Raw genomic sequence first — 18,938 nt, forward strand, 5'->3', positions numbered from 1 at the left:
TGGCTCAAAATGTATCTATTATAAATGTATAACGCCTCCCCCGTGGGGGGAATTTCAAAAAATCCCTTCTTAGTGTACATTCTCTTGACGTACCCTATTAAAACGCAATCAAACACGCATCTAAAATAGTATAATAAAAGTCGAGTCCTTCACAGTAAGCCTTAATCCTGTCCCTCTCCCCCGCAGGGAAATATCGAAAAATCTCTTTTTAGTGTATATTCTGTTGACGTAACCTATTAAAACGCAATTAAAAACGCAAAAAACCGCATGCAAAATAGTATAAATAGAAGCCGACTTCTTCACAGTAAGCCTTAATCCTGTCCCTCTCCCCGCAGGGAAATATCGAAAAATCCCTTTTTAGTGTATATTCTGTTGACGTAACCTATTAAAACGCAATTAAAAACGCAAAAAACCGCATGCAAAATAGTATAAATAGAAGCCGACTTCTTCACAGTAAGCCTTAATCCTGTCCCTCTCCCCCGCAGGGAAATATCGAAAAATCCCTTTTTAGTGTATATTCTGTTGACGTAACCTATTAAAACGCAATTAAAAACGCAAAAAAACCGCATGCAAAATAGTATAAATAGAAGCAGAGTTCTTCACGGTAAGCCTTAATCCCGTCCATCTCCCCCAGTAGGGGGAATTTAGAGTGTATATTATATACAAACACTTGCGTATTCGAATGCAACGTTGTGTCAAAATTCAAAAGGAATCGGTAGGAACAAACAAACGTTATATTTTATTTATATAGATAGATAGAAAATGATCTGCTTTAGTCCATTCTAACAGAAAAGCATAATGCCTCACAGAAAAGCCAACTTAGGTCGTCAGAAGTTAGCGCCATCTGTTGGACATGAAAGCCTTAATCCATATGTAAATATATTTTTGAAAGGGGGGAAATAGTGGTCTTCACATATGCCACAAACCTTCGCGGGAGTGTATTAAACAACTTCCCAAAGTTTCATGGCAATCGGATAAATAGTGTGGTAATGCATGAAGGACAGACACAGACACACACACAGACAGACATACATTCGTTTTTATATATATAGATTCTTATAGAAGATTTTTAAAACAAAAAAACAAAATAAGAGGTATAATGATAACTATTATTTATTATGAACTTAAATCTTATTTGTACATGATTTATAAAATACCCGTTTTAATGAATATCATAATTTTATCCTTGGCTATTTTATCCAAAAAAATATTACAATTCTTAATGAATAAATTATGTATATAATTATATAACTATATACACAGTTTTTTTGAATTTCATTTATCAAATATATTTCATAAACTAAGCTAATTTTAATAAATATAACCTATTTAATATATCTGTACACGTCTTTCTGACTTGTATCGCTTATTATATTTAATTACACAAAATATTTTTGCATTATTTATGGCAGTGTTAACACTTTTATTTCGATACTTTTATATTAAACTACACCTATTTTACTGTTAAAGTTTTTAGAATGATTAGTATTTTTACTATTATATGTCTCATTAATGAACCCTACTATAACGAATTTTGGAAACACGGACCAAGACATCAATTAATGGACCTCGTTTAAAGAATTAAAATAGGTTTAACTTGAAAATTTAATTATAATTATAACGATACTTATTAACTAGTGTACTCCAACTTACAATGCAAACAATTTAAACTATTGTATTGCAAGCAAGTAATGACTTAAGCACTGGTTAAGACATAACGATTGTATGTTATCAAGACACAAATTGAAGCTAGTAGAACGAAAATAGGGCTTTAAAAAGAACCTATTTACTCAAAGACATTAATAATGATAACCGAATTATGATTACAATAAGCGAAGTCCACTGTGTTTGAGAATTATACGATTGTTAATACGTGGAGTGCCCGTTAAGGAGCATACTGGTGGCTGTTGTTTACTACTGTGTTTCTAAGTGTGATGCTGATTTCCTTCGTATTTATCATAACGAATTTCATTATATTTCCTGTAAAATTCGTTACGTAGTTGATCAGGACATTTCATACAATGAACAATCGGCATTAACGAACCACCGCTCTCTCCAATTAGTTCATTATATCCAGGGTCAACAGTACTGTTAAGTTATTATATAACGTTACTAATTGTATTATGAGAAGAATGAATATTTTAATGGTTAAAATAACTTTTTTATGATAATGATACAGAATCCAAAATAAATATGATTTTATAAATGATTATTTTAAAAGCATTACTTATGAAGAATATTGAAATAGGTCAAACGTTTGCTATTAAAATATAAGCAATTTTTAACTAAATGTGAGAAGATATTATTATTTTCAACTAATGATTATAAGATTGTTGTAAATATTCCTTGATTAAAAGGTTTTTTTTTAATATAAGTCAGTAATGCGTAAACTCAAAATAAATGCCGCCGTAGTGAAGTATGTCAACTGTACACGTGTAATTAGAATTTTGTAGTTTGGTCTCTACTCGGGCATCTACTGCGACGCCTCATTCTTGCTATATCTTCAACTGGGATGACTTCGAAACGTGGAGCCAATGATTTTCTACGGTTTTGAGATGGCCAAAGAGTGAAAGGGCTATCCGAATATTGTAGAGAGCGTCTTAACATGCGATTTCTTTCTGTTACCGATGGTAAACCGGGCACATTCTCTGATTCACCTCGTTCTTCTTCCTGTAATATTGATAAGAGAAATTTTTATATCATCTGTTTAAAATATTTTAATTAGTTCAAAGAAAATGTTCTCAAGAGTAATGAATAAATTAATTAATTAAAAGACAAATCCTTTTCATCAGCTCAAGATGAAAGACGTTTATCTTGACGAAGACACTTTACACAAATAAACAAAATTGTAATAAAAATAATACTAAAACCCAGAGGAAAAGAAGAAGAAGAAAAAAAAATACTGGTAAAATATTCTCAACTGTTTACTTGTAACATAAACGGTAACTAAAAACTATATATACTGAATCACTCCCAAGATTATTACATCTACGGTATATAGCCTACCAGTTTCCACCGCGATTCCAAGTATTTATGAAAAACCCATAACGCTGGGGAATGAAAACAGAGTAAACAGGTACTATACGTAGATTACATGATAGGGGATCTACCAATTAAGTTAAAAAAAACCAATACAATGTCGAAAAAGAAAAGCAAACGACTGCTTTAGCCACATACTTAATGGTCGACAATAACATTCCACACTTTTAAGGTAGCTAAGTTCCTAAAATTGTTATGAACATACTTGCTAAAACTGACTATGTGCTTCTCAGATGTAGTGTACAATCAGATGCTTGGATCGATTATTGTCATACACCGCAACAATCTTTATTAACTACTTCAAATCCCTAATTTAAAGTAGTTAATGAAGATTTTTGTGTGTGATTAGTTCGTATGTAGGCTAATGATTACAAAAGTCGATTTTTTAATAAGTAAACAGTATAAATATATATAGACGAACAAAAAGCACAAGAAAGAATCATAAGTATATATTTGTAAAAGCTTATTTTCATTCTCGTTTGACTTACCATAGGATCAGATTTAAAGCTTGGAACTTTGCTACATTTTCTTCTTTTTGGTGGTTCGGCTTTTGGATCTCCAGAAGGAAATATTGTTTGCATCAAGCTTTTTCTTCTTGGTTTGTTTTTGTCTGAAGATGGATCTGGTACAAAGTTTACGTCCCAAACAGCTGGAATTTGAGCTTCGTTAGGAAATGATCCCGAACGTTGCAAAGTTGCAAGATCCAATGGATTTGTTCCCGGCTATAAATAAAAAAATGACTGATTAAATGAAGTAATAGTTGCTCTACTTGAAAAAAAAACAATACAGAAATTATATTCATTTTAATATCTTTTAAAATTAGAAACTTACTTCGGCTGAAGTTGAAGGCATGCATCTCATGACTGACTGATATACGTCATCGGCTTCTACATCCTAAAAAATTAAATATAAAAAAAGTATTAAATGTATGAAAACGTAAATGTGACATATTTTATTTAGCAAATAAATTTATAATCATAAATATATTCTCTAAATTAGAATTTAGAGAATATATGTATGATCATTCATTGGATTAGAGAAAAAGTAACAGATGATGCCATCTCAGCATACACTCCAATAAATAACAGGATATATTCTAAGAGGATCTATCATATGTGAATGTCTCTCCTGAGCACATGACAGCTCTTTGTTCAAATATTTCATGCATCGAATAATTTTTAATTTTATTTCTTTCTGTTTTTACTTGAAACTCATAATTAACTACTAGAATTGGGTCTTAGCAAACGAAAAAAACATTTGTGTTCATCTCAATATAAATAAATAGATTTACATGATATTTTTAAATATTTGTATTAAGAAAAAGTACAATTCTCAATCTCTACAATACAGTTTGAAAGAGGAGATATTAAAAACATATCTGCATAAAGTTATAGTTATATCCTGGAATAATAATTATACATAAATAATACTATAAGATAATTAAATTTAACATATACCTCTATGATATCTCTTAATGTTTGTAGCTGTTTTAATCGAGCTTCTTGGGTATCGCTTAATATTTCTTTCGGATCTACACCTGTAAGACTCTGAGAAAATATTTAAAAAAAAAAAAAATTTAATACTAAATAAATTCCATGACATATAAAACATATTTAATATTGGATAAAATTTAGAAATTTACTGAAGAATATATAAACTTACAGCCCATTCTTGAAGGAATTGTTTTCCCATTTCTTCTCCTTCGTTATTTCCAAACGTTCTATTATAATCTCTAGCCACCTGCAAAATTGTTAATTTAATTCAACAGAATTTTATTATCAATTTTAATCAACACAATTACCTTAATATCGTGTTTCCAAAATCTTGACGTTTTCGGTATGCTCGTGTGAGGTGCGACTTCTTTAATCTATATTCATTTAAAAATATTTTTGTAAAAATGAAATATTAATTAAAATATTTTTTTATCAATGAATTTTTTACCTTTAAAACCACATACGCTGATACAAGAATGCAAGCGATGTTGACTACAGTTAACATGAAACTAAGGATTCCTAATACAACGCATTCTTTATTCATTACGTTATAATATGTGGGAATGTAGTTGATCGGAGGGACTAAAGATGGCTGCGTTGTAATATTGAAACCGTTTGCAAAGAACTAAAATTAAATTCGAAAAAAACTATCAAAAGTTATATACCGTTTCGTATAAATTATATACGACGTTATCTATTTTATCAATAGATATTTGTAAATATTAAACTCACTGTAATAGTTTCTTCCCTCAGCGATTTCATAGTTTTAATGAAACTCAAACCCCACAATAATCCCTAAAAAATAATATATATATATATTTTCTTTAATTTAAAAAACAATAGTTTGGGGAGTCTTATAAGTACACAATTAAAGTTCTTACGCAATTAACAGTAGGAGGAAGTAAAGAAGCAGAAATAGCGACACCGACGAGAGACGACGAATTTCCTCCTAAGACAGATAATGCAACTCCAGCCCCCGAAGGGAGGGCTACTAAGACACCAATCCAAAGACTTCTCGTCATACCTCTGTAGGAAATAATTGAAATTATTAATATATTAATGCTATACTTATTAAATATGATAAGAGAACAAGAAAAGAAACACAATTGTACGCAACCTGCCAGCCATTTCTGATGTCGGCCATGGACCTGGAGAACCCCAGTTATCAGCAAAATTACCGAATATTAATCCGAAAGTAAATCCTGAAATATGTAAATTGTATTAAAGTTTATTAAATTATATAAAAAGCTTTAATTAATAATATAAATTTTAGATAATTCGAACTAAGATTTCAACGTACCACTGCATAAACAAAGAGATAAACCGAGCAATTCTGTTTTGATTCCTGTCACCACTAAAGATTTATCTCTAATGACAGCGCCGAAAGTTATGGCCATTATAGGACCCTAAATATTGAAATTTTCTGAAATTATTCATTTAAAATTCAATTTTATAGTTATTATTTAGTTTTATTGCGTTGTTTCTTACCATAATGGGAGAAATTAGCATACTGGCTACGATATTGACTGAACTGTTTTCCATTAACCCAAGAGCTGCTACCATACTACGTGCAAAATGATAAAATAAGTGATAAAATTATAAACTAATTATGAAACTAGTTAACTTACCTAGCCACACAAGCAAATAGAAGAAAATCAAAATTAAGTGTTCCTCCCGCTTTTACCCCGGCGACAACCTATAATTGTTTCATTAAGTAATTATATTATTGGCCCATTAATTAACAAAAATAACGGGTTAATCAAATGAAATACAGGCTGCGATATAATCAACATTTTAACTTGCTTATATATAAGAAATTTTATTAAAAAACCTCAGAAAGTGTGCTTTAAGTGAAAGCTCGATTTATTTGCTAGATAATACAATATAAATTATTTATTTTTAACTATTATGTCGTTACCTGAGCAACAGTAAGTCTGGCAGTTACTGATTTTAAAAACTCTTTTTGCATAGCCTTAAATCCGTGCATTGCCTTGCGATCAGTTTTAACTGGATCGGGTCTAGGAATAAAATAAATTAATTAATATTATTTAATACTATAATATTTAACTTCTGTCCAGTGGTGGCTTTGTTATCTGAAGCCGTAGGTAAGCCTGGACTGTCAAGGCGTCTTTTATATAAGTTCACACAGGCTAACGTGTGTAACACACGTATTTATTCTGAAATTTTTGCTGGTGTATAGGAAATAAACTTTCATAAAACTGTATAATATTATCGTCTATCTTGCACATTTAATTTATGTAAAATATAAATGTACAAACTGAAATTCATATAGTAAAATCTCTTATCATTCTATTTTAAAATTTATACTTATATAACGCATACTTTCTTTGAAATTAATCAAAAATAGAAAATAATTCTAACTTAATCTCGAAAGAAATTTATCGAACTTCATAAATAACAGAACAATTAAGAGTTTAAATTATTACAATATTAATATAATAGATAAGAAAAAAATAAAAACAATTACATCATATATACAAGGCTCAATGGTGAATATAAAGAATAATGTTGCTGACAAAGGAAAAGTTTGAAGTGTGTGAAAATAGTACAACCTGAAGAATACTTATTAAAAACAGTGGTCCTATATAAAATTAAGATAAGATGATGGAAGAAGAAAGTACGTAAGATAAGACGTAAATTGATTTTAATATTGTTGTGTTTGTCTCCTTATAAGAAGATTTATATTACAATGAAAGTACTCCATTAACGTATCATTTCATTTATTTCAATAGTTTCTATTATACTCTAGGAACAAGCTTAATTATACCGGATATTTGGCAAAAAAAAACAATATAGAGGAGTTTGTCACGAAGCAAGAAAGCCACAAGAAATAAGGATTTTCTGCTGTGTTTTCGATAAGTGGAAAAGTTTTTACTGATGGGTATTAATGCTTTAGCGATCCACCGAGGAGCCGAGGCCGAGGAAGTCAATCCACATATTTCTAAGACATCTGCCATATTACAAAACAGGAACAATTCCTAATAGAAAAAGATTCCCGAGGCATTAATGCTCAACAGTCGGAACTTTTCCACATAATATCTAAAACATGACGAAAAAAATCTGTATTTTATGCTATGCTGAGTGGCATTCTCGCTTCATCGGGCGCTCCTACGATACGTTATCCTTTTATATAATATTTATGCATGCATTTCATAAAATCTAATAAATTTTAAAAATTTAAGGCCATATTTTACGTATTCAGAATATATAATTCAGTAAATTATTCAGTTTTTAAAATATATTTTTATATTTGATATTTTGAATCCTCCTAAGATATATTATTATATATATTTTTTTACAAAAGTACCGGCAAAATTTACAGTTTTTTTATTTCATAAGCTTAATTTATTATGCCAAGGTTTTGTTGTTGTTAACGTAAAAAAGAATCGTGTTTATGATTTCTAAATTACACAAAGATATATGATATAAAATGTAGGTTATATTCATAAATTTGTAGATGATATATAACTCAAATAAATAATAAAGATCTTTTAGCTTATACAATAAATTAAATACGATGATTTTATTTATAGAAATAAGTATCAGTATGTATTTCTTTAATTAAGATAATGTCGAATAAATTAATTGTATTAAGTATAATATAATAAGTTAATTACGTTTCTGGTTCTTCATCCGAAGAAATGGCTTCATCTGAATCTAAATCTTCGTCTCGATAGAAGACTGCGCAAGGAACAACTCTGAAAAAGATTAAATCATCATTTACATATTTAAATTTCATTTATTTTTAAATATTAACTTAACATTTACTTTATATACCAACCCAATTGTAGATCCAGATCGTACACCAATTCCTTTTTCCATTAATGTTCTTAGCACAAAATCTGATCTTAACCCGGGGCCGCAAGGAAAATAAATCTGCCAGAATAAAGAAAAAAATAGATTATTTCGTAGTCCTGTTTTTAATATGTAAATTAGAAGCTTAGAATATAATTCAAAACCTGGTGATAAGTGTTTTCTTTGTTGGTACTCCATACTGCGTCTTGAATTTCAAGTTTGTTCAGACATTGTTTTAATAACTAACACACAAAAAAAATTAATATTGTTATAATTTTTTTAATGTAATTTATTACTTTAACGTTACATTAATTTAATTTTTTTTTAAATAATAAACACGATTAAAATACAATAATCATACACGTTGATTAGGCGAAGGCTCATTAAATCCTATCTTGTTTTTTAAATCTGGTTTTGATATTTTATCTAACTTTGTCAATATTTTGTTGCTATGTTATTGGTTTGCTTATAAAACTATATTAAAATCGCTTTTGAATTGTTTAATATTAAGATAAATCCGGCCAGTGGAGCCGTTTTAAGCCCTTTTCAGTCCCGGCGCAATTTCCAAATATTAATGATGAGGTCCCTGAGAAGGCAAGGTGCCATGCCACAGCCTAGTACGTCCATACGTTGATGCGGCCATGCTGGCCAGTTTTGGAATAAAGAATTTGAATAAATCTCTGTTATCTGGTGTATCAAGTGCGAAAGTATTTCAGGCAAATGATATTTGAATAGATGTCATATTTACAAGTTACTCGTATTTTATTAGTAAATGCGACATTGACTCAAATTGCAACAAAGAAACATGCCTCGGAGTCTAGCAGATAGTAAATAATTGATCGAAACCTAATTATTATGCTAATATTAATATTTAAAATACAATTTTTATTGTGTTAAAACGTGTCGTGGAGCATCGAGAAATGGCATCAAACACCCTTAATCTAACAAAATAAAAATTGAGATAGGTGCATTTTAGCATTATTAATTATGGTAATTTAATATTTAAATGAAGCTTTTATTGAAAGGATCGTTTATTTTAATTAAATTTATGAAAAAATATAGCGTTGAAAGAATAGTATTTCAATTGAGTATTCGTTATGTCAAGTCTAATGAAGAAATGGCTTACTTTTTGTTTTATATTTCTAGCTTAAAACTCTTTAATGAACTCTCGGCGTATAGTATTTAATCCGTGGTTATGTAAACATTAGACTATATCGTAATAATCCGATGTGTGCCACATATAAATTGAACATTTTCGTATTGTAACATAGTTTTTAGATCAATTTACGATGGATTTATCTTGAGGAAAAGTGTCCTTAAATTGTACTCATATGATAAATGTGCTTAACAAAAGTTAAGCAGCAGATTTAAATACAGTTTGTTATTTTATTTTTAAAAGATACGAATTACTTAAGATCTTAATCTATAATTATTTAATATTTACAATCTTGAATCTTTTGCATGAATTACTCATAGTTTTTTCTCTTTTAATGCAATAACAGATATACTAAAATAATCGTTTTCTATTTGTATTATCGCTTAATTTTACCTGTGCTAAAGGAGCATCTTCATCATCCTCATCCAAAGGAACTTTCTTTAGATCATCCTTTTTACCTTCGTTTAACTGAATAACACACGAGTCCTGAGAAATTTTATTGTTATTATTCAGTATATTTCCATTTTGGTATCCTTTGTTTTCTATATAAATGATATAAATTATAAGTTTATTTTTAAAATAAAATATAATTTATTCTAAAATTAGTCTACTAACTTCTGAAAACATTAGAATAATTTAAACATGATTTCTCTATATTTTGAATACTGTAATATAAATATAATCAAAGAAATCTAATTAAAAATTGTGAGTATAATTTTATTTTATGAGAAATTAATTATTCTGACCGAGGAAATATTATAAAACATAGCAGAAAAACTGCTTGATTTATAAAGATGGCGGCCAGAGGAGGATCAGAACTCAAGGGGGGGGGGAATAATTCAAAAATTAAGACATTTGGATTAATAATAAGTACCTTTGCGTAATAACACGTGAAAGACTATTGTATATTGCGAATGGGCCGATAAACCATACTTTTAAAAATGAAGTTTGAACGAATAAATTTTAATGTCAGTGGGAAAGCATCTGACGTCCCCGAGCCCCTCTTGGTCCCGTCTCTGGGTGGCCTGATTAAAGACCGAAAATGTTTCCCGAATTAAGCAATTTTGTCTTTATCATACGAGATATGCAATTATTATGAATAAAAATTTATCATTTTCACATTCTTGAGATAAATGTGTAATCATTTCTCTTCTATGCAAGAGAGTTCTTTGTTTTTGCATTGATAATTCTACATCGCTTTCACTGTCTGGGAAAGAGTGATAAATAATAACACCCTGGACCTTTTATAAATAACTTGTAATAAAATTTAAAACGATACATTTCTAATTAATAAAATAACATTAATTAGTACTTTCATTAATTAAAATAAATAAAAATTCTATAATGTATTATACAGATATCAAGTCCTAAATTATCATTTAAAAGTTAATAATTTTTATTTTTATTTATTCTATTGCATGCTTAAGTAATAGAAAAACTTTGATTATTCATATTATTCTATATTTAAAAAATTATACAATAGAAACAACTGAAATGATCGTACATTGTTGTAAGTATAGTTCAATCACATTTAAAAATTACGATAAAATTTTGCAGTCCTTACAAGTCGAGTTTTCAGTAAATATAAATAAACCTGCTCGTGTTTTACATTTATCACGTAGTTTTATTAGTATATTTGTATAATTATCCTTAGATGCCCAAGATGGTCTGTCTACTTTCCTATTTTTGCAATGAGAAAGGGTGCTTGAACTTTACTAAAAGACAGCAAATAGTTAAAATATTATCAAAGAAAATTTAATATTAAAACGCTAAAACGATCGCCGATTTTTTCATCTAACATACACAATAGTGTGTAGGTATTGTATATACTGTGCATAAAAATAATGTGTTATATACTCTCTATATATAGATAATACACAAATAATAATACATATGATGCATTATTGTATGTATATACCGTACAACACAACACTATTGTGACTTGTGTACGTTGCATTGTTGCATTGTTATACAACGTATGAGAACTTTTCACGTAGAAAATCAATCCCTTTCATTATGCGTGTCCAATTAAAATTGACTTATTAGGAAACGAAACTGTAATAAGTTTTGAAATATTCTTATCGGAGAATTTTCAATGGAAAAACTCTCCAGCAGAGTTATTTCTCGTTTTTGATAACACTATTGAAATTATCGGCATATTTTTACGATTTAATGGTTTTATGGAAGATTCGTACGAAGGTCGTCGTCTATCGTCTTTTTAATGCTTGTTTGGCAACTCGTAAATTTTATCGTAGGAAATTATTCGTCTCATTTACAGTATTTTTATCTTTATGTAAGATTCATTTAATGCTAAATTGTTTTAATTAACGTTATATAGAGTTTAAATTATATTTAAGAGAGTTTTCAGATAAGAGAATTAAAGGAACTTGCCCAATAAGTGCATAAGCGTAACGCTCTTATATAAATTTATATTGATAATTTATTTGATGTGCAATTAGAATTTAATTTAGTCGAATATCTAAAGGAGATAATATAAATTAAATTATTATTTATGAGAGCATATTTAACATGACAGATCGGAAGAAATGTCAAGTGGAATCTAAATAAGTTTCTTAACTGTTTACATAATAGGAAATTGATTGAACATTATCAGTACCCGTAAAACAGGTTAAATGTGATTATACTGAATAATTGACCTATTTTTATATTGTTTTAATCTGTATAAAATCGTCTTGTGTCCTTGATGACTGGATAGACATTATATACAGGATCGTTTCCCGGGAACTAGGCCCCGGAAAACGGGGGTCCACGGCCCGGAAAGATGTAAAAAGGACTACAAAGAATACTATTATACAAAATCTACAAAAATAAAGCTAACTATTGCTGTCCATACCAGATAATAGATCGCACTATAGGCTGTTCAGGCTGTCATTAAAGTGGAGTGACATATTGAAATGTGAGAAGGGCTAAAAATACCTAAAGTCCGGCTATAGGAGCCCGGCTATGGATGAATACGGTCCTGGTGATTATATATACATGCACTTCAAAACTTGTATTATTACTCATTATTTTTTAATGGTAGAAAAACACTTTATTGATGAATAAAAGCATTATTGTAATCGAAATATTTACTACGAACATTGCGCGACTTTGTCGTATCACGATAGAATTGAAGAGGAGTCGGAAAGAAAGAAGGCGATTCTTGTATTTGTTGAACACGGAAGAGGCAATCCTTGCATTGGCCAGGCGTGGATAAATAATCCTTGCACTTGCAAGAATAGCAGCCAATAGAAGAGGCTGTATTCTTTCATCTCCCAGCCACGAGGAGGAGATCTTTGTATTTGCCGACTATGGAGGAGATGATCCTCACACGTGCCGGCCACAGTAGAAGTAGAAGCGATCCTGATACTGTCTAACACGGAAAGGTGAACCAATAACAAAGCGATCGGTATCGATATTTTTGTTGTCGTGTATTGTTCGTTTTTCGCGCCCGTTAGGCATGCTCAATTGCTTCAGGGAGCATGGACATTGTCACATTGACCCCACTGTATCTCAGAAACAAAATCGTAGACTCACATTTTTATTAAATTTTTGGATTTCTCGTCTCAATTAATAAAAAATGGCAAAGTTTTATCAAAATCGATCAATCAAATTTTGAGAACGAACGAAATTATGTAAGCCACATACAAGAGGCTTCGCTAACGGTCGGTCTCAAATACTCTTTTCTAATTAGGCTATAAATTACTACTAAATTTTAAAAAAGTTTAGAAAGAATCGATGAATAACGAGAAGATATCGGAAATCATTAATTATCTGAAGGGAAAAATTTTTTCAATATGACATAAATCCCCTTTATTGTAGAATTTATAGAATAATAATAATAGAAGAAGAAGAAGAAGAAACTTGCACAACATACCAACTATGCCCTGTGCTGAAATAAACATACATGATTTCCAATACACTGTTAACAGAACACACAACTGGAAGACACCTGGTGTAGACAACATTCACAATTTCTGGTACAAAAAGTTTACATCACTGCACCAAGAACTAGCTAAACACCTAACACACATCATCATCAATCCACAAGATATGCCAAATTTTCTTATACAGGGCATCACCTACATGAAACCTAAAAACAACAATACCACAGACCCCACACAATACAGACCAATTACATGTCTTCCAACACTCTACAAATTATTGACATCCTGTATTGCAAACAAAATATACAAACATGTTGAAGAACACGACATTCTTACGGAACAACAAAAAGGTTGCCGTAGAAATCACAGGGGATGCAAAGAACAGTTACTCATAGATTCAGTCATTCTACGGCAAGCACACAAACAACAGAAACATACACATGGCATATATAGACTACAGAAAAGCAATCGACAGTGTTCCACACAGTTAGCTGCTACATATCCTACACATGTACTGTACAAAATACATCCATCACTCATTGCATTCTTTCAAAACACTATGCAGCACTGGAGAACAACACTACATCTCAGGGTTAGTAACACTTCCATACAAACAAACAAAATTTTTATTAGGCGAGGAATTTTTCAAAGAGATTCCTTGAGTCCTCTCTGGTTCTGCCTAAACCCATTATCCAACACGTTAAACAACACGCAATATTGTTACAATATCAGACATGAAAAAACAACACAGTATACACTGTCACATCTCATGTACATGGACGACATAAAACTTTATGCATCCACACAAAAACAACTTCATTAACTCCTGCAAATCACACATTCATACACCAAGGACATACAAATGGAATTTGGCCTAGATAAATGCAAAACACTTCACATAGAAAAAATAATCCTGAAAAAAGAAGATTTTGCACTTGGAAATGGAGACGTTATTGAATCCATGGAAGAGGGCGAGTTCTACAAGTATTTAGGATTCCAACAGGCCAAACTAACAGAACATACACAAATAAAGCAAAGATTAATTAAAGAATACCAAAGTAGGTTAAATGCTATTCTCAGAACACAGTTAAATGCAAAACACACAGTCAAAGCAATAAACACATATGTCATTCCAATACATACATATTCTTTTGGAGTTATACATTGGACTCACACAGATCTTGAGCAACTCCAAAGGAAAACAAGAACTACACTTACTAAGCATAAACAACATCATCCTAAATCTGCCACAGAAAGATTAACCCTTCCACGTAAAGATGGCGGACGTGGCCTGATTGACATATGTTGATTTTTGTGAAACCGTGTTGTATTATTCTTCGAAGTATCAAACACAAATCCGTGTTAATAACAACCACTTGGCTTTTTTTCACCTTTATTTAGTTGATACGGTACACGTTTCGGGCTAAACTAAATAAAGGTGGAAAAAAGCCAAGTGGTTGTTATTAACACGGATTTGTGTTTGATACTTCTGATTGACATAGTTAACCTTCACTACAAACAAATACAGTCACTGCGAGAGTTTTTCTACAAAAAGCAAGAAACATCACAGTTACTTAAAGCAGTAACTCTAGCAGACTCAAATAACACACCATCAAACTTACACTCACATCATATGGACACAACACAACATATAAAAAGCATAGACACCATTAAGCAATCGTGGGCTCGAAAGGCACTCCATGGCAGGCATCCTTATGATCTGGCCCAGGATTTTGTTGACAAAACTGCGTCAAACAGCTGGTTAGCTCGGAGATGCCTCTTTGGGGAGACGGAAGGATTCATGATTGCCATACAGGATCAGGTCATAAATACTAAAAACTACAGAAAACACATACTCAAAGATGCAACACTCACAAATGACACATGCATAAAATGTCACATCATGCCAGAAACTATACAACACATCACCTCTGGTTACAAGCTCTTGGCACAAACAAATTGTTTACACAGACATAATCAAGTAGCAAATATAATACACCAAGAGCTTGCAAACAAACACAAATTAGTAGACATCCACGAACCATACTGCAAATACATTCCACAGACAGTATTGGAAAACAACACACACAAAATGTACTACGACAGAGCCATAATCACAGATAAAACAATATACCACAACAGACCAGACATCATACTCATTGACAGACACAATAAAATCACATACATAATAGACATATCCATTCCAAACACTCACAATATACAAAACGCATGCACTGAAAAAATTAGCAAGTACACAGAACTCGCCCAGGAAATAAGGCATCTGTAGAGGATGGATAGGGTGCTTATTGTACCTGTCGTTCTCTCCTCTACAGGTGTCATACCCCACACTCTACATAAAAGCCTGGGCACATTACAATTGAGTAGAAACACATACATCACACTACAGAAGGCCACTATATTGAATACATGTCATATTGTGAGAAAATTCCTGAATACAGACACACACACTGATACACTTCTTTAATTTCTGTTTTGGTTACTATGCCTTGACTTTGGTCCGGCATAGTACACAGCCACCGGTGTTAACCGAGTATATCTCACTTAACCCATCATAATAATAATAACAGTTGTACAGAATAATAATGCTGTATAGTTTCATTAGAGTTTACATTCCTGAATGAAGATATATTAAAAAGATACAGACAATTTTTTTAAAAATGACATGAAACGGACAAACATGGCGGTTTAACAATTAGGCTGAATAGGCTTAAACTTAAGGGCCAGAGAGAGGGGGGACAAGGAAACAAATATTTTAATTGATATATTATTGAACTTAAATCACTTTATTTCTGTTCACCAGAAGTTGGACAACGGGCAAGTCAGGAAGCCTTACTGACGTTCAATCTAGGTGCCCGGGTAGTAGTTTAATCCACCATTGATTAGGATTATCATATTTAGTATTTATTGTACCCCGTGCCACATCTTACCACAGAAGCAACGAAGCTATGTTGACTCTATTTAAGATTATTTAACAATTATCGTGTCTTTAATTTGTAATATTGATATGCAAATATAAATATTATAAATATACTCTTGTATGAGAAATAACTGAAAGTATAATAAAATCTCGAAAGATTCTTATTTTAATGCTTTTACAAATTAATATTTAATAATTGAAGTTTCTTAAAATGTTATAATAAAATTTAAAAAATATATATGTGCATATATTATTATATATATATATATCAAAATTTGACATTGATTTCGTCTCAATAAAAATTGATAAAAGAGTTATAATGATAACAAATGTAAACTTCATTATGTAGTTTAAGATGAAGATAAAATAGATTTGGATTAGTAATAAACGTTATCAGAACTATTCTAACTCTGTTCAAGTGCTTATAATTTATGGAAATTTTTAAATTCAGATATAATAACACTAGAATAAACTTATGAATCGAATACAGGCAAGAGGACTCGAACCACAAAATAAATAGATAAATAAATTTTGATTAACCCGACCTAAAGACTTTCCTTTTTAGAATAACATTTATTCCAGTTGTGGAATGAAAATAATTCTAAAATAAATTATGATTTTTTTAAAAAGTTAATTAGAATCGTTTCTAGAAAACATGAGAATGAAAGAATTAAATAATACTTAGAAACGTTATGAAACTTCGAAAGGATCTTTTATTGACGTTCTCGAATATGCTGATTGTGCAGAAAACTAAGGAGCGGTAAGTCTTTTTATTCGAAAATAAAACTAGGAAATCCAAATCTAATTAAAATAAATTGATTTATAATTAACCGAGTATCGTTACTAACAAGCACATAAATATTTTGAAATTAATGCATCTATTTATGTAAATATCCAATTATTCACGAGTTGTCTCCTCTAAGCTTAAGCTGATTTCTTTATTTCGTGAGTAAGCTTACACTGAATATTTATCTTGTATAATGTAAAGAGAATTTAATTTAGGCCGCTCTTCCTTTCCTATTGCAGGAGTTTATACCGAACGAACCGAATTAATTATTAGTATAGTCGTTAGAATATATATAAAATTATATAATTTTTACAATCTAGAATTAGCTTAATCATATAATTTTATATAGGTTAAAGATTATCGTATGAAATATGTATATATAATCTAATTTAAGCTTAAGATGATTTGCATATAAGCCTGAATAATAGAAATGCAATTAATGTTTCGTTTATGTAATACTATCTTCTCACTTTAAATATAACCCCATTAAGTAATAATCTCTTATTAATACTCATTTTACACTAACTTGCACATTTATACCATAATAGGCAATGAAAGAATAATTAATCTGAATATATGTTTATAAATAAGGATGGTAAAAACGTAAATTAGTCTGAAGGATCGAATTTTATAAAAATTATAAATGTTTGTATCCAATCGAAAGCACGTTTAGCTATTAAAAGATGATGATTAGAGATGACCCATTTCATAATCGCAAGTGATATAGCAATAAATAAGCGTACAGCGGGAGCAATTGCACGAAAAATTGCAGATAAGTTACCGATTGCCAAATTACATTTCAACACAGTAGCTATATTTGAGGACATGCCATAAAAATCGACAGGGTGCAAGCATTTGTAATTCATCAATGGCATATCTTACGAGTTTAGTGTTAAATAGTTGCAGCTTCATCACAGTTTAGAAAACATTCTCCCGTTAATTTAATTCATAAAATTTTTCAAGAAGAATTACAAATAACTGCACAATACTCTGTAGTTATTTATAGTTCTATTGCAACGTAAGTTTTCCTACATAGGATTTTTTAAAATCGAGTTTAAATGATACTGTTGAAATAATTCCTTGTTTATTAGTATCAAAAATAATTCAAAGTAAAAAAAAAAAGGCATTGACGTAATTGACTTATCGGAAAACGGCGATTACTTTACAATTACCTGTTCATTATCTACCGCAATACACAAGTGGGGGCAAGCTTTTGATACCAAAGTCTATTAGGATAAGATTGAGTTTAAACGGCAAATTCAATCTCAACTTTATCCATGTTTTCTTAAAGTAAACAAAAAATTTTTGCAGTAAACTTTTCCAAATTCAAAATTTTCCATCAAATAGGCTATAAACAACAATTGAATATTGTGAGAACACAATTACGCTTTACTCGATAGCTAATAAAAAAAAGATGTATAAGCATTTGATATCATGTTTTTATACACTAGGACTATTGTTAATATAATTTAAGCATTAAATTAACTGTTCTGTAGCTGTACAGTACATGTAAAAAAAATAATAATAATAATAAAAGTAATTACCTTGATTTTCGTGCTTATTCTTCTCTTCGGGAGTATCAAAAGAATATAATTTTCGTTCGTGGATCTCAGTTGGGATGCAAACGCAGTACCAGACCCCAGACATGGTTAAATGCGAATAATATTATGAATCTCCTTCAAGATGTTTGTTTCATTATATTTAATACATTCGTCGTCATATACACTATCTTCGCTGATAGGATGATTCGGAAAAATTCTTCCTCCAATCACGTTGAAGATGATACGAAGTTTTCCTAATTTATCTTTTCTCTTTCATAATC

General features: G+C 30.4%; 1 protein-coding gene across 3 annotated transcripts; it reads right to left on the reverse strand.

Annotated features, from left to right (window-relative positions):
- Positions 1-1,637: 1,637 nt before the first annotated feature.
- Positions 1,638-18,937, reverse strand: LOC136973423 (uncharacterized). Of its 3 annotated transcripts, none has more exons than XM_067268144.1 (19): positions 18,661-18,937; positions 9,898-10,046; positions 8,513-8,590; positions 8,335-8,429; positions 8,171-8,251; positions 6,451-6,550; positions 6,161-6,228; positions 6,021-6,096; positions 5,833-5,938; positions 5,650-5,734; positions 5,414-5,558; positions 5,265-5,327; positions 4,981-5,157; positions 4,841-4,906; positions 4,702-4,779; positions 4,497-4,586; positions 3,871-3,933; positions 3,533-3,761; positions 1,638-2,672 (listed from the first exon to the last, which is right to left on the reverse strand). In XM_067268144.1, exons 1-19 carry the CDS (start codon positions 18,761-18,763, stop codon positions 2,440-2,442), a joined length of 2,085 nt encoding a protein of 694 aa, XP_067124245.1. In that variant the 5' UTR covers positions 18,764-18,937; the 3' UTR covers positions 1,638-2,439. The 3 variants fall into 3 exon arrangements, with proteins under 3 accessions (XP_067124245.1, XP_067124244.1, XP_067124246.1); XM_067268143.1 differs by having other exon boundaries at positions 1,638-2,670; positions 3,528-3,761; XM_067268145.1 differs by having other exon boundaries at positions 1,638-2,663; positions 3,524-3,761.
- Position 18,938: the final 1 nt, after the last annotated feature.

The sequence above is a fragment of the Centruroides vittatus genome, unplaced genomic scaffold, assembly GCF_030686945.1.
Source record: "Centruroides vittatus isolate TY-2023 unplaced genomic scaffold, ASM3068694v2 contig_3170, whole genome shotgun sequence".
NCBI classification, from domain to species: Eukaryota; Metazoa; Arthropoda; class Arachnida; order Scorpiones; family Buthidae; genus Centruroides; species Centruroides vittatus.